General features: G+C 39.1%; 3 protein-coding genes across 3 annotated transcripts; 2 read left to right on the forward strand and 1 right to left on the reverse strand.

The window, feature by feature from the left end:
* The first annotated feature begins 621 nt into the window (after positions 1-621).
* LOC123877797 (myrosinase 1-like) lies at positions 622-5,606 on the forward strand. The gene is made up of 6 exons (XM_045924691.1): positions 622-668; positions 2,213-2,325; positions 2,678-3,348; positions 4,008-4,313; positions 4,676-4,920; positions 5,297-5,606. Exons 1-6 carry the CDS (start codon positions 646-648, stop codon positions 5,454-5,456), a joined length of 1,518 nt encoding a protein of 505 aa, XP_045780647.1. The 5' UTR covers positions 622-645; the 3' UTR covers positions 5,457-5,606.
* Positions 2,139-16,749, forward strand: LOC123877796 (myrosinase 1-like). The gene is made up of 7 exons (XM_045924689.1): positions 2,139-2,171; positions 8,399-8,463; positions 9,359-9,471; positions 9,779-10,449; positions 10,754-11,059; positions 11,393-11,637; positions 16,550-16,749. The coding sequence occupies exons 2-7, from the start codon at positions 8,441-8,443 to the stop codon at positions 16,707-16,709; spliced, it is 1,518 nt and encodes a 505-aa protein (XP_045780645.1). The 5' UTR covers positions 2,139-2,171; positions 8,399-8,440; the 3' UTR covers positions 16,710-16,749.
* A 1,865-nt stretch (positions 16,750-18,614) lies between these two features.
* Positions 18,615-24,315, reverse strand: LOC123877792 (myrosinase 1-like). The gene is made up of 6 exons (XM_045924685.1): positions 24,174-24,315; positions 23,472-23,587; positions 21,096-21,766; positions 20,042-20,347; positions 19,257-19,504; positions 18,615-19,077 (listed from the first exon to the last, which is right to left on the reverse strand). The coding sequence occupies exons 1-6, from the start codon at positions 24,194-24,196 to the stop codon at positions 18,855-18,857; spliced, it is 1,587 nt and encodes a 528-aa protein (XP_045780641.1). The 5' UTR covers positions 24,197-24,315; the 3' UTR covers positions 18,615-18,854.
* Between the last annotated feature and the right edge of the window lie 1,123 nt (positions 24,316-25,438).

Below are 25,438 nucleotides of genomic sequence, written 5' to 3' on the forward strand. Positions count from 1 at the left end.
AATTACTCTACTAACAAAATTTTTTTCATAAAGAATATTAGCCATGTGAATCATGAATAACATTCCCCTTTCCCCTCCAACTAAGCGTAAAGCTTGTGCTAGGAGTGGGTACGACAATAGTGCAACGGGTGGGGTTTGAACCGCCGACCTTTTGGATTTCAGTCCGCTCCTATAACCGTTGAGCTATTGAGGCTTTTATGTTTGTTTTATTTTGAGTTTGTTTATACTTTATGCACAATATGAATAAATTAGTTTTCTTTCTTAAACCAATTTTTTTTTGTTGAATCTTCCTGAGATACCCGATCTCTTTGGGGAGAGATCAAGTTACGTGTGATTTCTACGTGAGGATTTAAGTGCTATCACCCGCCTCGGTGCCCGTCCTCAGCGCTTATTAAGAAGCTCCAGAAACTATACCGGGAATCGAACCCAGGATCACTTATAAGACCACGGAACCTAAGGAGTCAGCAAAATCTCTCATTTGTCCAAAAAACGATGAGTATCGACGAAAGCAATTAATATCGCAAATAAATTTTATCAGATTAACTATAAATGGCCCGCTGATACTGATTTATCTAAGAGTGTATATAAATTGTATGCAAGGCCTGTCCTCGTCACCTGATTGTCAAGAGCGGCCGCCGGTTCACTATGAAGCTGATTATACTCATAGGGTAAGTATTTAGAAAAAAACTATTTATAGAAATGTATACTGCCGTCCTAAGTCCTAACAAAGAGTGCAATAAGTCGAGTTTTTGGGCAAATTGACTTAAGACCATATCCGTAATCAGGAAAATGAGCTCTATATTTTCGCCTTAGACGTCTTTTTTGTATCTTCAGTAGTTTCGGTTCTATTGGTTATCAAAACTGCAATATGTAATATTACGATTTGTAAGTAGCTAATCATAACCGCGAATATCTCGAAAGTAGTCAAAACCTAGTTATTGCTCTCTTCGTTAGGGTAATCAGGAAAATGAGCTCTATATTTTCGCCTTAGACATCTTTTTTGTATCTTCAGTAGTTTCGGTTCTGTTGGTTATCAAAACTGCAATATGTAATATTACGATTTGTAAGTAGCTAATCATAACCGCGAATATCTCGAAAGTAGTCGAAACCTAGTTATTGCTCTCTTGGTTAGGACGGCAGTATAGAATATTGACTATCCTATTTATCTCCTGTAAAATCCCGAGCTATCCTAGGATTTATCTAAGACTAGCTGATACACGCGACTTCGTTCGCGTGGATTTAGGTTTTTTAAAATTCCCGTGGGAACTCTTTGATTTTCCGGGATAAAAAGTAGCCTATGTGCTAATCGAGGGTATAATCTATCTCCATTCTAAATTTCAGCCCAATCCGTCCAGTAGTTTTTGCGTGAAGGAGTAACAAACATACCCACACACACACATACAAACTTTCTCCTTTATAATATTAGTGTGATTTTGCAATAAAACCTAGGAATTACAAGTCTTGCACTCTAGCTACACGGCTATACGCACCGTCTTGCCTGCGTAGTTAAAACTGCACAGGTTATTTTTTTGTTTTTTTTTTTTTTTTTTTTAATTTCACAATTCCTAGTGGCCCCACTGTAGATTCTTAGAAGATTCTGACGAATTGAGAACCTCCTTTTTTGAAGTCGGTTAAAAAACTAGAATATTCAAAAATAAACACCTTCATGTCACGCTTTACTTCATAATAATTTCAAATGGCTTCAGTTTGTGTAAAACATGTGTATACAAGTGTAAATTAAAAATGTATAACACCCCCGACAAGTGAAGGTTACAGTAATAACTAGAAAAGAGCTGATAACTTTCAAACGGCTGAACCGATTTTCTTGAATTATAGCTAAGAACACTCTCGATCAAATAAAAAAAACTAAATTAAAATCGGTTCATTAGTTTAGGAGCTACGATGCCACAGACAGATACACAGATACACACGTGAAACTTATATAACGCCCCTCTTTTTTGGTCGGGGGTTAAAAATGTTTTCTTTTGCTAAAAATAGGCGTAATTCCAAACGTCGATTAGCATCATCATCATCGGAAACACTGAGGCCTTGGAATTTAAGTCCAAAAAATTTACAAAATCACCATGGTTAATAACCTCATCTGGTGACAGAAGGGCTGCCTAATTTTTGCGCATAGGATTAACCTGGTATTCCAGTGCGGAAATGCAGTCCGTATACAATACCATAAGAATTATTAAGTTGGTATCTATAGTTTGGTTGCAGCAATCTGCAATGCCACGCCTCGGCACTCGAAATTTCCCGATGACTTCTTGTTCGGCACAACGACCGCTGCCTACCAAATTGAAGGAGGATGGAACGCAGATGGTAATAAGATCTCTGTAATAAATAATCTCAATAAAGATCTAAAAATCTAGTAGTCATGATTTCCTGGTGATTAGACAGCTTAGTTTCTTGTTGACTCATTTTAGTAAAATCTGCTTTCCAAACCGGTGGTAGAGCCTTGTATTACCAATTTACCATGAGGACTACTTATTTTTTAAACAGTAAAAGCCGAATCTTTCCCTGGTTCTTCTCGGTAGGAAGAACATTCCGAATCACCGGTAGAATTCACTTCATTAGAAAGCATTTGTGAAAGATTATTTGAATATAAAAATCTTTTCATATCCATTTCCGTTTCTACTTGAAATAAAGAGTTTTAATCTCAATAATGTTACAGATAAAAGTGAAAGTATCTGGGACCGTCTGACGCACACACGGCCTGATCTCATCAAAGACGGAAACAATGCTGATGTCACAGCAAACACCTACACATACTACAAACGCGATGTCGAAATGATGAGAGAGCTTGGTCTGGATGCTTACCGCTTCTCCCTGTCCTGGTCAAGAATTCTACCAAACGGCTTCACCAATCACATCAGTGAAGCAGGCGTTGCATTCTACAACAATTACATCGATGAAATGATAAAATACAACATTACGCCGATGGTAACGCTGTACCATTGGGACTTGCCCCAAAAACTGCAGGATTTCGGTGGATTTTTGAACCCAGACTTTCCTCTTTGGTTCGAACGCTATGCGAAGGTCGTTTATGAGAAATTCGGCGACAGAGTCAAGCACTGGATGACGTTCAATGAGCCGAAAGAAATCTGTTTCCAAGGTTATGGAGACGTTAGCAAAGCTCCCATTCTGAACATAACTGATCTCGGAACGTACGTCTGCGCGAAGAATCTAGTCCTCGGGCATGCCAAGGCTTATCACGCTTATAATAACCTCTTCAAGCCAAGCCAGGGAGGTGTGTGTGGTATCGTGATTAGTGTCAACTGGATGGGACCTTTGACTGACTCAGAAGAAGACCACTTTGCTGCTGAAATTGCAAGGCAAGCGGCAGTAAGTTGATAAACTCGAGTATTGACAATTTGTTGAATCTTCTTTGGGTGTATGAATAAACAGTATCTCAGCGCAGACCTGATTGCGCTTAGATACTGTTCTTTACACGACCAGGTGGGGGAGACCAGGGATTGAGTAATGAACCAATCGCGCGGCAGACTAGAAATGATCAAATAGATCGATAAATCATCCAATCCGCGGGTTAGGGATAAGAGTTCTTCATTCTTGACTCCAACTGTACATACATTCACGTAAGGTAGCTAAAAAATCTGTCTATCTGTTTTGTCTTCAAGTCAAGATTTTTTGTATTTTTTTTCCGTTACAAGTTAGCACTTGAGTGCGATCTGGTGGTAAGTGATGATGCAGTCTAAGATGGCAGTGGGCTAACTTGGAAGGGGTATGGTATTTTAATTATACTCATAGGAATATCTACCCCTGCTCGGTTTCTACAGGATTTCTTAGACAGTCAATTTGGTTAGGTAGAGCGAGTTACATATTCGGCGGTGTCCCCGCTAGATTTTAACATGGTTATTCACGGGATGAATCAACAAATTCCTGAAAAGTCAAAAACGGAATCAGACAATATTATTTGCATTTGTCTGATTTGTAAATAAATTTCACTTGTAGGGGGTGATTCAATTTTGTATTCTTCTTTCCAGTGGGGTTTGTACGCCGAGCCAATTTTCTCTGAACAAGGAGGCTTCCCCAAGGAACTCTCTGAGATAGTTGCGAAGAAGAGCGCTGAGCAGGGCTACCCCACATCCCGCTTGCCAGAACTGAGCGACGAACAGAAGGACCTGATACGAGGGTCAGCGGATTTCTTTGGAGTGAACCACTATACGTCGTTTTTCATATCAGCTACTGAGAATAAACAGGTCCATCCTGTACCTTCTTTGTATGATGATGTGGATGCTGGGGGTTATGTGCCACCGGAGTGGCCTCAAGCGGAATCTGATTGGTTGAGAGTAAGTATCATGGAATCAAGAGGTTACATTCATGAGCTAGCCAAATAAATGGATAAATGGCAAGTAGTAATGGAAACTTTGGGAGGTTGGAAAAAAATCTGTTGTGGTGTCACTGAGACCTTTAGCGTCAGTCAGTTGACTGACGCTAAAGGTCAACGTACTTTACGTGAATAGACTACTCGGGGTCAATGCCGCATCGTAGGTGGGCCATTGATTCGAGTTTTGCGGGTTTGAAAAATATTGAATTACTAAAACTACAAAATAAGGCAAATCGTTATTGGCATCGCATTGTGCTTACTGTTAGGTAGTATACTAATTCTAAGTTTTTGTTACACCTTATATTGTACTTACTCAACTTTCAGCTGGCACCGGACAGCATTTACAATGCACTGACGCACCTGCACAAGAAGTACAACGGCCCAACATTCTACATAACAGAGAATGGCTGGTCACAAGCCTTGGAAGAAGGTCTTGAAGACGACTCCAGAATCAAGTACCACAGAGCCGCTCTGAACAGCGTGTTGGACACCTTGGATGCTGGTGTGGACCTTCGCGGATATATGGCTTGGACTTTGATGGACAATTTCGAATGGATGGTGGGATTTACGTAAGTGTTCGATCAAGCCAGTACCAGTAGGAGTCAGTAGTTTTAAAACGTTACTTTGTTGCTAGCGACGCAAGATGGTCGGCGGATTGACCGATTAAAACCGAAGGAAGGCGCGAGAGTGGTTCAGTATTGTCAGCTGTAAGAAACTACTGGCTTTTATTTTAGGTGTATTTTCTCACAAACGCAGTCATTCACAGTCGAATGGGCTTCCTGCATCCGTTCGGCGTATCGTGTACAATGTACATGTCATCACGTTTTTGGACAAAATAGCAATTAGTTGATAAATTAGGCAGGCTTCCATGTAGTATTAGCCCAGCGCCCCAAAAACTCATGGTCCGTCCCTGGTTATTAACACTAATTTTTTTGTTTTTTCCAGGGAACGCTTCGGTCTGTACGAAGTGGACTTCACCAGTGAGCAGAAGACGCGCACGCCGAGGAAGTCTGCGTTCATATACAAACAGATCATCAAGACGCGAGTGATAGATCCTGACTACGAGCCCGACACTCGCACCATGTGGATCGATGAAGGGCATTAAGACGACTGACTAATGCCCGTATTCACAATCGTTTCTATGAGGCCTCACAATGCGCTCGAACGCACAGTGTAGGTTCCACCAATCAGATGACTGTGTCACGTCAATTTACAATGATCTGATTGGTGGAACCTACACTATGCGTTCGAGCGCACTGTGACACCTCATTGTAATCAGAATTATAATCATAATGTATAAAAAAACTATTGTTAATGTAATATGTATTAAATAAAATGTTACAAGTTTCATTATAGTTTTTGACGTGACAACGTCTTATAATTCGATAGAGCCGGCTGCACGCCCGAAAAAACATGACTCATGCGGCGTTACCTCGCTCTGAGGCGTTCCATGTAAGGCTTGAAGTGCAAGCGAGAGCGCGGAACGAGCGACAAAGAAGCACAATCGGCCTTTGTTGTCACGTTCAACTATCGTCAGTAAACCGACTTTACAGACAACCAATTTTTTTATTTTTTATGCAGATACAAGTTAGTCCTTGACTGCAATCTTTCCTGGTGGTAAGTGATGATGCAGTTTAAGATGGAAGCGGGCTAACCTGGAAGGGGTTTGACAGTGGGGAACGCTACATCGCTTTACCGGTAGGGTGGTAACTAGCCACGGCCGAAGCCTCCAACCAGACCAGACCAGAAATTTAGAAATTCCAAACCCCTGCTGGGAATCGAACCTGGTACCTCCCACTAATAAGACCACAGCGCTTACCACTGTGCCAGGTTGGTCGTCAAACTTTGAAGTATGCTGCATCAAAAGATACTTTTTAACCCCCGACCCAAAAAGAGGGGGGTTATAAATTTGACGTGTGTATCTGTGTATCAGCTGTCTGTGGCATCGTAGCTCCTAAACTAATGAACCGATTTTAATTTAGTTTTTTGTTTTAAAGGTGGCTTGATCAAGAGTGTTCTTAGTTATAATCCAAGAAAATCGGTTCAGCCGTTTGAAAGATATCAACTCTTTTGTAGTTACTGTAACCTTCACTTGTTAAGGGTGTTATAAATTTTTAATTTACACTTGTTTGAAGACTATAACTTTTATTAGTGACGGACCGGCTATAGCATTTCATACAAATATGTAGTGTCAAAGTAATGTTACATAATAGGGCCAAATGTCCGCCAAAGTGTTAAGAAGATAGATATCATTTATCAGGATATACTGGTATCTTCTGACGGTTAAAATGGCATCATAAAGGTAATATAGCTCCAAAAATATTTTTTTGCTATTGTATCGAGTGGGATGTCAAATTAAAAAGGAAAAAATTCTGAACTCATGAATATATACCAAGCGACAGAAAAACGATTTTAATCTAACATATGACTGTTTGTTTATTAAGACGATCGCAGTCGGGTTTTAGTTTTCATCTTTATCTTGTTGGTATAAAATGTAGCCTATGGCACCCGAACCCTAATAACGAATCGATTGACACCTCATTCATCAAAATCATCTGAGTAGTTTAGTCGCTACTGTGGAACACACGTATAAAGCTACATACATACCTACATAGACTGCTAAAATCACAACCCTTTCTTTTCGCTTTGTCGTAGTCGGGTAAAAAAGGGACACAGATACATTAATAACGAAGAGATCCTATAGGGGTTCTGGTTCTCCTATGAGATACGGAACTCCAAAAACACGCTTATATATTACACTTAGAAACAGATAAAAGCAGATAAAAGGAAACCCATATCTTGACGATTCCGAAAACGTCAGATCTGTTATATAATATCCTCTTAAAATATCAATTGGGATATCAACTTCTTATCTGCAAGCCGTGATGGTCCAGCGGTTTCGATGCGTGGACCTAAAGGGTTGTGGGTTTGAAACTGGGGCAGAAACTATGGAGTTTTTCATAAAAACTTATTTGCTAAAGAAATGTTTTTATTCCATAGTGGTTAAGACTTTACCCTCCTATTAGGGGGAGGTAAGAGGGAGGGGTTCGTGGTTTGAGCACTTGTATCTTTTCGGAGTTAGGTATGTGCGTTGTAAGCAATTGATAATAACTTGTTTCAACGGTGAAGGAAAACATAGTGGGGAAACCAATATGCCTGACAGTTCTCCATGATGTTGTCCGCATTTGGCCATGCAGCGTGGTGGACTGTGGCCTAAGCCGTCCTCATTCTGAGAGGAGACCCGCGCCCAGTAGTGGGGCAGCGATAGCCAGTAATGGGGCAGCGATGGCCAGTAGTGGGGCAGCGATGATTAAGATAATGATGATGTTCATGAATTTAAAGAAAACTTAGACATCGATTGCGATATCACTTGATTAAATGATTCTGCAATCTAATATGGAAACGGGCTAGCCGGTTTTATCGGCATTGTACTGCCGGGCGATCGATTCGGTAAGTTATCGTTCGATAAGAGGTAAATTTCATAAAAAATACATCTTATCGAACGATAACTTACCGAATCGAGTGTTCTCGCCCGGCTGGAACGCTAAATCGTCTTGACTGGTAGTCAAGTTAACTAGCCAAGACCGAAGACTTCCACCAGACCAGATAAAAACCAATGTAGGAATTACTTTACCAACAAAATTTTATTTAATTTTTTTTTAATACTTTAAGCACAAGATGAATAAAATACTTTTTTTCGTTTTCTTCTTTCTTAAACTATTTTTTTTTGTTGAACCTGCTCGAGATACCTGTCTCTTTGGATAGAGATCGAGTGACGTGGGATTTCTACGTGAGGGTTTTAGTGGTATGGATGGCTGAGGGTCTCAGCCAGGAACTATTCCGGGAATCGAACCCAGGATCACTTATAACCACTGCACCTGAGGAGTCGGCAAAAACTCTTATTATTGTCCAAAAAAAAGTAGAGTTTTGACAAAAACAACAAATATCGCAAATAAACTTTATCAGATTTCTCTCAGTAAGATTAACTATAAGTGGCTTGCTGATACTGATAGCCCCTAAGAGGGTATATAAATTCTATTCAAGGCCTGTCCTCGTCACCTTATTGTCAAGAGCGGTCGTCGGTACACTATGAAGCTGATTATACTCATAGGGTATGTATTTAGAAAAATCTATTTATACAAATGTATTGATAATCCTGTTTATCTCCTGTAAAATTACTACATAAATCCTAGGATTTTGCAATAAAACCTAAGATTTACAAGTTTTGCGTTCTGGCTATACACGGGTCACCCTCCGTCTTGCCTGCGTAGTTAAAACTGCACAGGCATCAGCTTCACACTTTAGATTTCTCGTTTCTTTTATTATGCTCGCTCGACTTCACACATACAATTACACGTGTAGAAACAAAAAATATTTTTTACTTTTTAGTGTTTGTGGTTTTTGAAGTCGGGTTTTATTTTTATTTTTTTTTGATTTTTTACTGTCAATGTTTAGTGGCCCCACAATAGATTCTCAGAAGATTCCGATGAATTGAGAACCTCCTCCTTTTTTAAAGTCGGTTAAAAAACTAGAAAATTGAAAAATTAACAACCTTATGTCACGCCGTCATAATAATTTCAGATGTCTTTAGTTAGTGTAAAAAATGTTTTCTTTTGCCAAAAACGTCGGCTAGCATCATCATCATCATCATCATCGGAGACACTGAGGCCATGAAATCAAACTGCAAAAAAATAAATTGGTTGCCTGTAAAGTCAGTTTACTGACGATAGTTGAACGTGACAACAAAGGCCGATTGTGCTTCTTTGTCGCTCGTTCCGCGCTCTCGCTTGCACTTCAAGCCTTACATGGAACACCTCAGAGCGAGGTAACGCCGCATGAGTCATGTTTTTTCGTGCGTGCAGCCGGCTCTATCGAATTATAAGACGTTGTCACGTCAAAATTACAAATAGCCTCTTCTGGTGACAGAAGGGCTGGCTCATTTTTTGCGCATAGGATTAACCTGGTATTCTAGTAAAACAATAACAATTATTATATTGGTTTCTATAGCTTGGTTGCAGCGATCTGCAACGCCACGCCTCGGCACACGAAATTTCCCGATGACTTCTTGTTTGGCACAGCGACCGCTTCCTACCAAATTGAAGGAGGATGGAATGCAGATGGTAATTAAGATTTCTAATAATAATCTAATGGCCTTGATTTCTTGGTGATGGGTCAGCTTAGTTTCTTTGAAGAATTTGTTTTCCGAACCTGTGGTAGAAACTTGACTTAACATAAGAACCAAAAGTTAGCCTGCTTGTTTTTTAAAAGAGCAAAAGCCGAATCTCTTGCTGGTTCTTCTCGGTAGGAAGAGCATTCCGAATCACCGGTAGAATTCACTTCATTAGAAAAAGGACTTGTGGAAATTTATTTTAGTAAAAATGTTTTCATGTCTATTAATAAAGAATTTTAATCTTGGTAATGTTACAGATAAAGGCGAAAATATCTGGGACCGTATGACGCACACACGGCCTGAAGTCATCAAAGACCAAAGCAATGGTGATGTCGCAGCAAATACCTACACATACTACAAACGCGATGTAGAAATGATGAGAGAGCTTGGTCTGGATGCTTACCGATTCTCCCTGTCCTGGTCAAGGATTCTACCAAACGGCCTGACCAACAAAATCAGCGAGGCAGGCGTTTCATTCTACAACAATTACATCGATGAAATGATAAAATACAACATTACGCCGATGGTAACGCTGTACCATTGGGACTTGCCCCAAAAACTGCAGGATTTCGGTGGATTTTTGAACCCAGACTTTCCTCTTTGGTTCGAAAGCTATGCGAAGGTTGTTTTTGAGAAATTCGGCGACAGAGTCAAGCACTGGATGACGTTCAATGAGCCGAGAGAAATCTGTTTCCAAGGTTATGGAGACGTTAGCAAAGCTCCCATTCTGAACATAACTGATGTCGGAACTTACTACTGCGCGAAGAATCTAGTCCTCGGGCATGCCAAGGCTTATCACGCTTATAATAACCTCTTCAAGCCAAGCCAGGGAGGTGTGTGTGGTATCGCAATTAGTGTCAACTGGATGGGACCTATGACTGACTCAGAAGAAGACCAGTATGCTGCTGAACTTCAAAGGCAAGCGGAAGTAAGTCGATAAACTCAAGTATTGACAATTTGTTGAATCTTCTTTGTGTATATGAATGAACAGTAACCAAGCGCAGACCTGATTGCGCTTAGATACTGTTCTTCACACTGTGGGGGAAAACAGAGATTGAGTTACGAACCAATCGCACGGCAGAATAGAAATGATCAAATAGATCGATAAATCATCCACTCCGTGGGTTAGTGATAAGAGCTCTTCATTCGTGACTTCAACTGTACATATATAAACATGAGGTGCATAAATTTCACTTATTGGGGGTGCTTCAATTTTGTATTCTTCGTTCCAGTGGGGTTTGTACGCCGAGCCAATTTTCTCTGAACAAGGAGGCTTCCCCAAGGAACTCTCTGAGAAAATTGCGAAGAAGAGCGCTGAGCAGGGCTACCCCACATCCCGCTTGCCAGAACTGAGCGACGAACAGAAGGACCTGATACGAGGGACAGCGGATTTCTTTGGAGTGAACCATTATACGTCCTTTTTAGTATCAGCTACTGAAAATAAACAGGTCCATCCTGTACCTTCTGTATATGATGATGTAGATGTTGGTGGTTATGTGCCACCGGAGTGGCTTCAAGCGGAATCTTCTTGGTTGAGAGTAAGTATCTTGGAATAAAGAGGTTACATTCAGGAGCTAGTCAAATGGCAAGCAGTGAGGGAAACTTTGGGAGGTTGGGAAAAATTCTGTTGTGGCGTCACTGATGTATAACCACTAAATCAAATTCCAAGTTAATGCCTTTCTATCCTAATATCCTCGGCCTTTTACATCCAATCGATACCAATCATTGTACGGTTCTGAGCCTCCCACCTTCGTTTGCCAAACGTGGTCTCCACTCGAGAACCTTACGACTCCAGCAACCATCGCCCCTATCCTAAGTTCCAATCTTAGGTTTTTGCTAGCGTTCTTGTATTATACTTACTCAACTTTCAGCTGGCACCGGACAGCATTTACAATGCACTGACGCACCTGCACAAAAAGTACAACGGCCCAACATTCTACATAACAGAGAATGGCTGGTCACAAGCCTTGGAAGAAGGTTATGAAGACGACTCCAGAATCAAGTACTACAGGGCCGCTCTGAATAGCGTGTTGGACACCTTGCATGCTGGTGTGGACCTTCGCGGATATATGGCTTGGAGTTTGATGGACAATTTCGAATGGATGGAGGGATTTACGTAAGTGTTCGATCAATCCAGTAGTTTCTAGCTGGCAATATTGTGTCACTCTCGTGCCTTCGCCCGGTTCTCAGTGGTCAATCCACCGGCCATCTTGCCGCTATCGACAGAGTGACGTTTTAAAACCCAGTTAAACTCACGACCCCGTCCATAACACCTGTCCAACAAAAGAGTAGGTACTCTTTTCGCCGTGCGTGTTATAATTATCCACAAAACTATGAATCCTTCCTTTTCTTTCTCGGATCCTCACATCATTAATAGCAGTACTTACTGTTCGAAGACTTTGGTCTTCAAGTAGTGAGGAATTTTGGAAGAATATTTCCATTAGTAGGGTACTTCTCTGATTTGGCGCAAATCGGAGAAAATAAGAGAATTTTTTAAATTGTGAAAATTGCTGAACTAAACTAAAATATAGGTGAAATCAAAAAGAATGACCGAGTTATATCAAATTGCACCCATGAATTTCAGAGATATATGCATTTGAAGTTTTCAGTTACTGAAGGTAATGAGTTCTAGTGTGCTGGTAATGATTTTGGTAGAGAAGGCGTTGATGTTTATGCGATGGTAATGAAGCAATATTTCATTTTCAAAAAAGAACGTATTTCTTCATCTCATTAATCAAGTAAACAGAATTAATAACGGAAATATTGCAAACTTCAACAAAAATATTATTCCAGACATATCATCACCTATAAATTTTACTTGAAATGTATAAAATAATCGTGCTGCGAGAGCATATTATCACGAAAACAAATGTTTGGTGATAGAACAGTATGAGCGAAAACATGATTATTTTAATTTGCATAGAAATGGCAGACCTGCGAAGAGTGTCGTATATAAACAGTTTAGTTGATGATAAAGTTAAACCAATTTTGGACACTGAAGTCAAAAAGAATTTGTAAAACTATATATACAAAACAATACGTTCGCAGACACATGTCAAGGAATCATTGCAACATCTTGGGAATGTTAAGAAATGCAATGAATACCGCACTATCAGCCTCATGAGTCATGTTCCAAAGATGTTTCTACTTATCAGCTCTTAAGGGATTAGAAATAAATGTGACAAATACTTCAATGAGAGTCAGTTTGGATTTAGATTTGGTGTTGGAACATGAGAAGCATTATTTGCTATAAACGTACTAGTCCAAAAATATAGAGACATGCAAACTGATGTATGAATTTCCTTCATTGATTATGAGAAAGTCTTTGACCGTGTGCAACAAGTGGTACTTATTCGTCGTTTGCAGGATGTTGAACTCGTTTGCACGAAAGGGTTCTTTATATAATCCCATCCTCGTCGCCACTGAAATATACAAGAAGTAAATAACCATGGTCATTTCGATACGCCATTTTATTCGAAGACACGTCAAACCGTCGAAACAAAGGCCTAATATAATTATTGACATACACCATCAATAATTTATAATATACTAGCCGATGCCCGCGACTTCGCCCGCGTGGATTTAGGTTTTTTGAAATCCCGTGGGAACTCTTTGATTTTCCGGGATAAAAAGTAGCCTATGTGCTAATCCAAGATATTATCTATCTCCATTCCAAATTTCAGCCAAATCCGTTCAGTAGTTTTTGCGTGAAGGAGTAACAAACATACACACACACACACACACACTCACATACAAACTTTCGCCTTTATAATATTAGTGTGACAAAGCTAGCCCTTGACGTCAATTGTTGAGGTTTTGACGAATACATAACATCTTTTATTACTATAGGAGTAGTAAGTTCACAAGGAGCACATTCTTTTCCCTGTGGATGATTTTCTTCTAAATCCCTTGTTATCTTAAACAGTATTTCTCAATCGGCTTACTTCTTTTTATTTTTTCTATATGTTATTTTTAATTTTCAAGTAACTTGTTTCGCTGTACTCTTTGTTGTCTTGGAGTCAAAAATAATCCGCAGAGTTAAGCAAGGATGTCTTCCTCACCACTGTTATTTATCTTGCTTATCGACGAAGTTATGCATCGTGTCACCAATAGTCCGAGAGGGATATCATGGAGCAGTAGGCAACTTGAAGACCTTGACTATGTGGATGACCTGGTTCTCATATCAGATCGACTTGAATACATTAAGGGGCATGAGACGGGTCTGCCCGCGAAATTCAAATTTAATTTGGTTTTTCCGCAATTTGTAAACTAATACGACAACGTAGGCTTATGATATTTTAATTGTGACAATAGCAGTAACATCCTCACAGGTTTATATAAAAATCTTTACTTGAAAAGGTCCCGGGTAGTCTGCCGATTACCACAAAGAAAACAGTGGAGATGAGGATAAGTTCTACTGCTTCAGAACCGTTTTATTTAGAATACAAACCAATTAACCGAGTGGAGGAGTTCTGTAACCTCAGTAGCATCATTTCTCCTAGCGGCGGTGCCGAGGCTGATGTCGATAACTGGATTATGAAAGCTAAAGCTCTCTCTGTTTGAATTGTTTGTAAATTCAGTCTTCTTATACAGGTGTGAAACGTGGAAATAACTATATCGCTAATCCACAGAATTCAGGTTTTCCACCTTAAGTGTTTCAGTGTTATTCCCCGCATTTTCTGGCCTTACACGATCAGAAATGAGGACTTGTAGTACAAATGCCAGCAGCTCAAAGAAATAGCTTTGAATGCGATTGCGATTGGCCGGGCATATTTTGCGAAGAGAGGAAGAAAACGCTGCTCAAGCGGCGTTTATTGAAACCTGTCTGCCTGACAGCCTGGCGGTCAAATAAGACCTGGTCGACCAACCAACTCCTAGGAGTTGGTTGGTCTAGAGGTCTGCTTCAATGGGCCTCCTCTAGAGGAGGATAACTGGATTATAAAAGCTAAAGCTCTCTCTGTTTGAATCGTTTGTAAATTCAGTCTTCTTATACAGGTGTGAAACGTGGAAATAACTATATCGCTAATCCACAGAATTCAGGTTTTCCACAATAAGTGTTTCAGTGTTATTCCCCGCATTTTCTGGCCTAACACGATCAGAAATGAGGACTTGTGGTACAAATGCCAGCAACTCAAAGAAATAGCTTTGAATGCGATTGCGATTGGCCGGGCATATTTTGCGAAGAGAGGAAGAAAACGCTGCTCAAGCGGCGTTTATTGAAACCTTTCTGCCTGACAGCTTGGCAGTCAAATAAGACCTGGTTGACCAACCAACTCCTAGGAGTTGGTTGGGCTAGAGGTCTGCTTCAATGGGCCTCCTCTAGAGGAGGCCCATTGAAGCAGACCTTAAAAGAGTGGAATTCTCGTGGAACCATGTCAAAGCAGCAACCAAAGGTAGGGAGACATAGAAAATAACTGCTGCAGCCCTAATATCCAAGAAGGAATTAAAGGACTCCATCATTCTTCTTTACGTTTCGCATATTTTTCTGGATCTTTCTTTAGTTCTTCGTTTTTTGTGTTTTTAGCCTGCGCTAAAATTTTTTCGCGCGTTTTTGACTATTTCTTTTCACTATGGTAGTTTCTAAAATCGATATATGATGGTTATTTTTAATATTGAAATACCACGAGGTGCAATAATTTTGAATAGTTATTTCTAAATTGCTTGGAACAATATGGGCTACTAATTCAACTGATTAGTTAAAGAATTACTGAAGATTAATATTTTGTCACGTGATTTAATGTCAAAGGATTTGAAGAAAATTACACAATTTTGGTATAACAATATTTCCTGAAAAAATCATCACCTCCTTCAATGCAACATCATTACCTTCCATTTTAAAACGGAAGGTAAATTACGGTAATGATAGTAACGGTGGGAGGTTTTGGCAGTTTTAATTTTCTAACGTCGTATTTTAAAATGCAATATATATGAACATCAAACTACATACTTATGTAGTTATTAGTACATGAAAGAAAATAAAATTATTAAGAAAAACTAATTATTTGTCCTAAAATGATGTTGAAGGTAAAGAGTGAAAAGTCGTGCCAAACACCAGTTTTGGCACCAAAAGCGTAAATATTTTTTTTTCTACAAGTGCACGGCCACTTTCCGCAACATGCCTAGATAGACTGATTATGGCTTAGTACGGGGCAGGGGAGAACGGAAGGCAATATGTATACTAGAAGGATATTTTGGAGGTGCCATCTCAGTTGCAGGTAATGACTTTTTTTCTGTGCCAAACATTTGTTATTTTTTTATGACGTAATTAAATGATTCGTACGTGCAAAAATGCATTTTAATTGCTTCTCAGGATGTATATAATAATATGTGAAAAACTCGAGCTCGTTTAAAACCGTCTTCTTTGAAAATCATAGCGATTTTTCCTGAGACTCCTGTTTTACCCGCAGAAGGAGGTGAGTTTTTAATATCAAAAATATTATTTCTGAAGTAACCTTTGTAGTTACAATTTTGAATTTTGGGGCACCCGTAGCTGAATATACAAGAGTTCTTTTGTAATGCAATTCTCATCTGTAACTTCATTCATTATTTTTTTATTTGACCTGAAATGCGATTTGCGCCAAATCTGAGAATCACCGAGTAATACTAATACGTGGACACTGACAGTTGGCCTTGTCCACAAGTTCAAAGTCGAGCGTGCTATGGCGCGGGCTATGTTGGGGAACTCTCTGAGAGACAAAAATCGTAATGAGGAAATCCGTAGGAGAACCAGAGTGACCGACATAGCTCAAATAATATAGTCAGCTAAAGTGGCAGTGGACAGGCCACGTCTGCCGTAGAACTGATGGCCGCTGGGGCAGACGTGTTCTGGAATGGAGAGCGCATATCAGCAAGCGCAGTGTGGGACGACTTCCGACCCGCTGGACCGACGACCTTAAAAGGATAGCGGGAAGTGGGTGGATGAGGAAGGCGGAGGATCGTGTGTGGTGGCGCGCTCTCGGGAAGGCCTTTATTCAGCAGTGTACGCAAACAGGCTGATTGAGTAATACTAATTTTATTGTTTTCTCCAGGGAACGTTTCGGTCTGTACGAAGTAGACTTCACCAGTGAGCAGAAGACGCGCACGCCGAGGAAGTCTGCGTTCGTGTACAAACAGATCATCAAGACGCGAGCGATAGATGCGGACTACGAGCCCGACACTCGCACCATGTGGATCGACCAAGGGCATTAAGACGACTGACTAATTAAATTATTGCTGATATAATATATATATATAATGTAATATGTTGTAAATAAAATGTCACAAGTTTTACTATAGTCTTTTTAACCGACTTCAAAAAAGGAGGAGGTTCTCTATTCACTATTCCCACGACTTCGTTCGCGTGGAATAGTGACTTTTCGAGCAGCATATTTTGAATTACATATTATACCGTCGTTTGGGTAGCTAAAAATTTACTTTACAGTAATGCTTCTCTGTATACGATATTTGAAGTATGGCCATCGGCAAAAATGTTCGCCGTGATTCTTTAAATTGACATAACTTTTTTATTTATGAACCGATTGACATGAAATAAACACTAATTGTTAAGTGAAGCTTACTACAATATATTAGTGAAAACCGTATCTAAATCGAATAAGCCGTTTCTGATATTAGCGTGCACAAACACACAGACAAACAGACAAACAGACAAAAAAATTTTTAATTACAATTTCGGGTTCGGCATCGATATAATAACAACCCCTGCTACTTTTTTTATATATTTCCATTGTACAGACACCACTTTTCTACAATTTTATTATATGTATAGATCTATGTTCCCCGATTACTCAAAGACTCCTGGACCGATTTGGATAATATGTCACCCGGACCTTTACAACGAATCAGTTGACAGTTGACACCGCATTCATCAAAATTGGCCCAGTAGTTTAGGCGCTACGGTGGAACACACAGAATCTGGATACAAACATACATACATACATACATAATCTGCCTAAGTAATGTTACAATAATAGGGTCAAATGTCCGCCAAAGTGTTAAGAAGATAGCTATCATTTATCAGGATATACCTACTCGTATCTTCCGGCGGTTGAAATGACATCATAAAGGCAATATGGCACCATAAAGGTAAAAATTAATGGCAGATACATGAGCAGTACAAGAATCGCAAACGACATTGTCCTACTTAGTAACAATGAAAAAGACATACCGTATCAATATATTATAAGAAATGTTAGACGAACTGATATAAATACACAATGTGGTAAAGCCATCTTACAAAAATTTTCAAAAAATAAAATAAATCCGACTTCAACAATATTTTTTATTTCTACACGTGTAATCCATACTAATATTATAAATGCGAAAGTGTGTCTGTCGGTCTGTCTGTCTGCTACGTTTTCACTGCTCAACCGCTGAACCGATTTTAGGTACAGTGTTAGCTTACGTCCCGGGGACGGACATAGGCTACTTTTTATCCCGAAAAATCAAACAGTTCCTACGGGACTCTTAAGAATCTATCCGTTAAACCGATTTACCTATATGAAATTTGGTACAGAGGTAGCTTACGTGCCGGAAATTAACTTCGCCAACTTTTTATCCCGGAAAAGCAAAGAGAGAGGGATTTTAAAATAAACCTAAATCCACGCGAACGGAATCGCGGGCATGATCTAGTGTATGTATAAAGTCGGGCGAGCTTCACACTTAGATTTCTGGTTTCTTTTATTATGCTCGCTCGACTTCATACATAGGTACATTACACGTGTAGAAACAAAAATTATTTTTTTACTTTTTAGTTTTTAGTGTTTGTGGTTATTGAAATCGGTTTTATTTTATTTTTTATTTCACAATTTGGCCCCACTGTACTAAAATAAGCTATGCCTAGTTAAAAAGATAATGCCTATTTACTAAGATATTACACTGATCGCGAGCAATTTACTTATTATTTTAATAAGTAAAGAATTTACGAATACCTTTACGAATTAGAATATCATAAACCTACTTTGTCGTATTAGTTTACAAATTGCGAAAAACCAAATTAAATTTGAATTTCGCGGGTAGGCCCGTGTCATGCCCCTGAAGTTAGAATAGTACAATTTTCAAATATTAATAATGTTTGGGTAAAAAAAAAATACTAGAAACTTGTAAAACGTTTATTTATTAAATCTTTAATAACAATAAATGACTAAAACGTATAAAAAGTAAATACATACTTTCTTTATCTTAACACGTCTTAGAGGCCCGGGCCCGGGATTGAACCCCTGACCTTCCGAATAGGCGGACGTCTTAACCACAAGGCTATAATGGCTACATTCAACGTTGAATGAAAATTAAGGGCTGACGAAGAAGAAAATGAGATCTATATAATCGCAAATCACACTAGTTGTAAGACACTGAAAAAGGCCCCGAAGAATATTGGTTATTATAGTAAGCTGATTGAAAATAATGTCCATCATCAATCCACATAGTGAGGGAGTCAGGTTCGTAGTAGGGGTCAACCACTCGAGTCTCGATTATATGTTTGTACACAAACGCAGATTTCCTTGGACGTCGTTCCTTGTATTCGCTTTTGAAATCCACTTCGAAGAGGCCAAAACGTTCCCTGAAAATGAAAAAAAAAGATAACTGGTTTAAAGTGTATATCAGGACAAACTCGGGCATCTCTAATTTTCAGCAATTTCATTAAAATTTGCTTTAATGTTGAAGGAAAACATCGCTAACAACCTGTTCTGAGGAACGCGACACTGTTCTGAGGAGAGTCATTTAAAAATGTACACTTACAGATAACCCTGATTCCATTCGAAGTTGTCCATCAAACTCCATGCCATGTACCCTCGGAGGTCGACACCAGCTTCCAAAGCATCCAACGCATCGTTCAACTTGGCCCTGAAGTATTCGACCCTGCCATTGTCAATATAATAGCCATCTTCAGGGCTTTCTGACCAGCCATTCTCTGTGACGTAGATTATTGGCTTGTTATATTTAGTGTCGAGGTGAGTTAGCGCATAGTAAAGACTGTTTGGTGACAGCTAGAAACAAAAAAAAAAACTCTTTAAAGGCAATATTTAACATGCTGCGTGCTATGTCACGCTGATCAACCAGGTTGAATTGTCCGCAAAAAAACCGGTCAAGTGCGAGTCAGATTCGCGCACCGAGGGTTCCGTACTCGGATAATTTTTCCGACATTTTGCACGATAAATCAAAAACTATTATGCATAAAAATAAATAAAAATCTGTTTTAGAATGTACGGTAAAGCCCTTTCATGTGGCACCCCATTTGGTATAGTTATCTTACTTTCAAAATTGAAACACATTTTAATTTTTTATTAATGATGTTAAACCACAAATTCACGGTTTTCGGATTTTTTCCTTTACTTGTGCTATAAGACCTACCTACCTGCCATAATCATTATAGGTCAACGTGATGTACTCTATATGTTTTCTTGACAGACACGACGGACGGACGGACAGATGGACAGACAGACAACAAAGTGATTCTACAAGGGTTCCGTTTTTCCTTTTGAGGTACGGAACCCTAAAAATAGTTAGCACCCTTTGTTACTTACCCTTAACCAAGACGAGGCAGATTGCGGCCATTCTGGCGGATTGTAGACCCCTACTCCAGCATCATCGAGCAATGAGGGCACAGGGTGGGTTTCCTTGTAATGCGTAGCTGATACAAGAGTACCAGAATAATGGTTTACTCCAAAGAAATCTGAAGATCCTCGCACTAGAGTCCTCTCTTCGTCAGTAAATTCTGGCATCCGTGATCTTCGGTAGCCCTGTTCTGCGCTCTTCCAAGCGACAATATTGCACAGTTCTGCAGGAAAGCCTCCGTATTCGGAGAAAATTGGTTCTGCGTACAGACCCCACTGAAACAGAAATAATTTTATCTATTAGAAGAAACAGACTGATTGACATTTCAACGTACAGCACAAATCGTTGAATCTAAAAATAACCAAAAAAAAAAACTATCTAGACCTCAATAACCACGAACACTAAAAAGTAAAAAATATTTTTTGTTTCTACACGTGTAATGTATTGTATGAAGTCGAGCGAGCATAATAGTAAAAGAAACTAGAAATCTAAGTGTGAAGCTCGCCCGACTTCATACATAGGTACATCACAGGTGTAAAAACAAAAATTATTTTTTACTTTTTAGTGTTTGTGGTTATTGAAGTCGGTTTTTTTTTGTTTGAAAAATTTTTATTTCACAATTTTTAGTGGCCCACTGCACTAAAATATGCTATGCCTGGTTCAAAACCTACTGTTTACTAAAATATTACACTGATCGCGAGCAATTTACTCTTATCCATTGAGGAGTTCTGTTCTCCATCTCCGAAGATATTCATTAGATCTTCACCAAATTTATATGGGAACCACCTGCAAAGTATACCCTTTCAAACAAAAAAAAATCTAAAGTAATCAGAGAACATAGATAAAAAATAAAATAAATAAAAAAGATCTAGATGAATTGAGTAATTCCTCCTTTTTAAAGTAGGTTAAAATTTAGAAATATTGCTTTTAAAGTTTTAGTTAATGTATTTGTAAACACTCTCTACTTACTTATAAATTTTAACAGTTAAATAAGAGTCTTTTAAAAACACCAAAAGCATTCACCTCTGCTTGCCTTTTAATTTCAGCTGCCAACCTGTCATCTTCAGAGTCAGTTAGTGGTCCGACCCAATTGACACTTATAGTGATACCACACACTCCACCTTGTTTGGGCTTGAAATCCTTCACATAAGCGTGATAAGCTTTTGCATGAGCAATCAATAAGTTCTTGGCACAATAATACGTTCCAATATCAGTTGCATTTATAACAGGTGCTTTAGTATCAGAACCGTAACCTTCGTAACAGATTTCTCTCGGTTCGTTAAACGTAATCCAATGCTTAACTCTGTCACCGAAGTTCTCGTATGCAACCCGCGCGTAGTCCTCAAACCATTCATGGAAATTAGGGTTCATAAATCCGCCGAGATCTTGCAGTTTCTGTGGTAAGTCCCAGTGGTACAATGTCACCATTGGAGTGATGTTGTACTTCACCATTTCATTGATGTAGTTGTTGTAGAACGCAATGCCAGCGTCACTAACTTTGCTGGAGATGCCATTGGGTAGAATTCTTGACCAGGCTATGGAGAACCGGTACGCGTCCAGGCCGAGCTCCCTCATCATCTGAACATCGGTTCTGTAGTTTGAGTACGTGTCAGCAGCAACATCGCCATTGCTTCTGTCTGCGATGAAGTCAGGGTTTGTGTGAGTCAAGCGGTCCCAAATACTTTCACCCTTATCTGAAAGATAAAATATTATTAAAAAAATATTCACTATTGGCACACATCATCATTATATCATTATCAACCGATCGACGTCCAGTTCTGGACATAGGTACTTGTACTTATTGACTTCCACATGCCTGCCTGCACGGTTTGTACCGCCTGAATTCAGCGGCATCTGCGACTTGTTTGATGTTGTCTTTCTGCTTAGTGGGAGATCTTTCAGCGCTGAGTTTTCCAGTACGAGGTCGCCATTCTATAGTACCAAAAAATTCTTAGGCGTGCAGTTTTCCTCACGATGTTTTCCTTCAACGTTACAGCAAGTGATATTTTAATTGCTTAAAACGCATATCGGAGAGTATGCTTAGGAACTATTCGACCTAGTTCCCCCTCGTCATTAATTTACAATCGAACCGCAAGGAATCGTCAAGGTTTGCACCCATGTGTAGTCGAAATCCCACGGACTCGAACGAAGCGATTTGCTTCCTCGTTTCTAATACGCACAGCTAGAATATGGAATGCCTTTCCCCGTTAGCTATAATATTGGTACCTTCAAAGGAAGAGTGGATAGGCAGCATCTGGACAGACACGCTCCATCTCAAGCTACATTATCTCCTGCTTATGTTACAGGGTGTTCGGTAATTAGTGTACCTACAATGACGACACGTGCCTACCAATGCTACTTTGATCTGATAAATACAATGCTGTAGTATAATGACAACTATATACAACAATAACAATAATAATATAATGAAAACTTTGACATAAAAAAATTTAAATTTTGTATGGAATTTTTTATAATTTTATTTCTTCATTATACTTCAGCATTGTATTTATCAGATCAAAGTAGCATGGGTACGTGTTGTCATTATATACTAATTACCAAGCACCCTGTGTAGTTATTAAAAAAAAACTCTGAAGTATAGGTACGTGCCCGGAATCGAACCCCCAATCTCACATATAGGAGGCGGACATTTTAACCACTAGGCTATCACGGCGTAAAATTCAAGACATAGGTAATAGATATGGGTCAAGCAGATGATAATAAATAGAATAACACTTACCTACCTACTTGATAATAAGTCGATGGTCATCTATACTAATAAAAAAAATTGAAGTGTCTGTCTGTAATTTCGAAATAACTACTTCATAATAAACTTATAATATGGTTATTTTTTAGCCCTTTTAGATCACAGACACAACAATAGTTTAATAGTATTTTCTAGTTTTGTGTTTAATTAATATTTAAGTTTAATTGTATCTTTATTTTTATTCCTGTTTTTTTTTTGTGATTCTGTAATTGAGCTAAATAAACTTTTTATTTATTTATTTATTATTTGAACTGTATTATAATTTATAATAACTGAATCACACTTTTAGTAAAGTGTGACATGATGTTGTAGATTTTTCAATTTTCTAGTTTTTTATATTTTAGTTATTTACGTAGTCAGTGCCTAAAATGGAGATTTTAAGGATCATAACTTTTAAAATAATACCATTTTACCATGATTTTTAACCCCCGAGCCAAAAAGAGGAGTGTTAGGTAAGTTTTAATAAGTTTGACGTGTGTATCTGTGTATCTGTGGCATCGTAGCTCCTAAACTAATGAACCGAGATAGACAGACAACAAAGTGTTCTTATAAGGGTTCCGTTTTTCCTTTTGAGGTACGGAACCCTAAAAAAATATAAAAAATACCTACTATTTGCGTACTAGATAGCTTACCATCTGCATTCCAGCCCCCTTCAATCTGGTATGCAGCCGTGGCCGCGCCAAACCTGAAGTCGTCTGGAAATCGTCTGTCCTGCCACTGCGCAGCATCGCACCAAACTGCCGCCAAACTGTAAAATTAACTCTGTGTTTTGGCAACTAAGGCCCAACCAACCTACAAACATGGAAAGAGTTAGCTTACATCCTGGGGACGGACATAGCCTACTTTTTATCCCGGAAAATCAAAGAGTTCCCACGGGATTAAAGGCCCATCCGTTTAACCAATTTATGTGAAAGTTGGTTCAGAGGTCGATTGCGTCCCTGAAATTGACAGAGGCAACTTTGTATCCCGGAAAATAAAAGAGTTTCCACGGGATCTTTAAAAATCTTAGTTCACACAGACGAAGTGGCGGGCATCGTCTATTTTTAACCCCCGACCCAAAAAGAGGGGTGTTATAAGTTTGACGTGTGTATCTGTCTGTGGCATCACAGACAGATACACACCACTCCTAAACTAATGAACCGATTTTAATTTAGTTTTTTTTTTGTTTGAAAGGTTGCTTGATCGAGAGTGTTCTTAGCTATAATCCAAGAAAATCGGTTCAGCCGTTTGAAAGTTGTCAGCTCTTTTCTAGTTACTGTAACCTGCACTTGTCGGGGGTGTTATAAATTTTTAATTTACACTTGTATAATAATATTACATTACTAGTAACATACCCTATAATAATCAACAGCTTCATGTGACGCTCACAGCGGTTCACGGCCCTATGTACGTGGAAGGGCAAAGTTCCATTTTATATGTGCGTAGATAAGATGTGATCTCGGATCTTGCCATTGATGTTTATTTACGTGAAGATATATTATGTGATAATGATATCTTAGGATTTATCTGACTTGTAATATGTGTGCGGATGTATGTTTGTAAGTACGTTACGCCTAAGCGGATTACGATTGACAGGTAGAGCGGATAGCGATGTTCGTTGGAACATTTTGTTAGTAGGTAGGTATGATAAAAAAAAACGGCCAAGTGCGAGTCAGACTCGCGCACCGAGGGTTCCGTACTTAAACAATAAATTAAAAAAATCCAGGCCGCCATACAAGTTTGAAAAAATTAAAAAGCACACAGTGTTATAATCTTGTTCGAGGACTTCGTCTGTGTTGGTGTTAGCTGGCGGGCGTGCTCTGCCTTTTTGGAGTGTTTTTTTTTTTGTTAAAACTGACTAAAAGCGCCCTAAGGGGGTGCCGTGCGTATGTCGGCGAGCGTCGGCACAGACGGGGTTCATACTTGTATAGTTTAACTAACTTGTTACAAATAACTACAAACTTGACATCATGGCTAATCTTTGTAAAGCCAGACGAGAGAGAGAAAAAAAAAATCTTGTTCGAGGGCATGGAACCCATCTTGTGCGATTTCGAGTCGCAAAAAAATTAAAAGCCGGTCAAGTTTTTAATTTAATCACTTTCGGAAGTCAAATAATTCATCTGCCAAGTGCTAGTCAGACTCGCGCACCGACTCCTAGGGTTCCGTACTAAGTCGTAGTTTTTCGACATTTTGCATGATAAATAAAAAAAAAACTATTAAGAGGGGTCTCTCCGTCACTCGCTCCATACAAACGTAGTTCGTCTCTCATTGGTATACTAACCAATCATACTCAATGGAATTTTGTAGAAACGTTCCGGGAATATCTATGCCTGTGGTTTTCCAAATTTCCGTTAAAATATTCGGTTTCAAAGTTACGCGGTCTTAATAATTCACATACAAATCTTTGAGCCCCTGTAATTTTAAAACCACATATTTTTAGAAAAATCTAAAACACCACAGGCACAGATATTCGTTTCTAGAATATGTCTTCAAAGTTTCATGGACTTTGGTTGCTTGATATATTCAAATAGAATTGGGACTACGATTGTGTGGAGTAAGTGACGGAGAGAGCCCTGTTAAGCGCGATACGTTTGGTCTGCGCTAGCATTTAATTAATTCA

The sequence above is a fragment of the Maniola jurtina genome, chromosome 24 (genome assembly GCF_905333055.1).
Source record: "Maniola jurtina chromosome 24, ilManJurt1.1, whole genome shotgun sequence".
NCBI lineage: Eukaryota > Metazoa > Arthropoda > Insecta > Lepidoptera > Nymphalidae > Maniola > Maniola jurtina.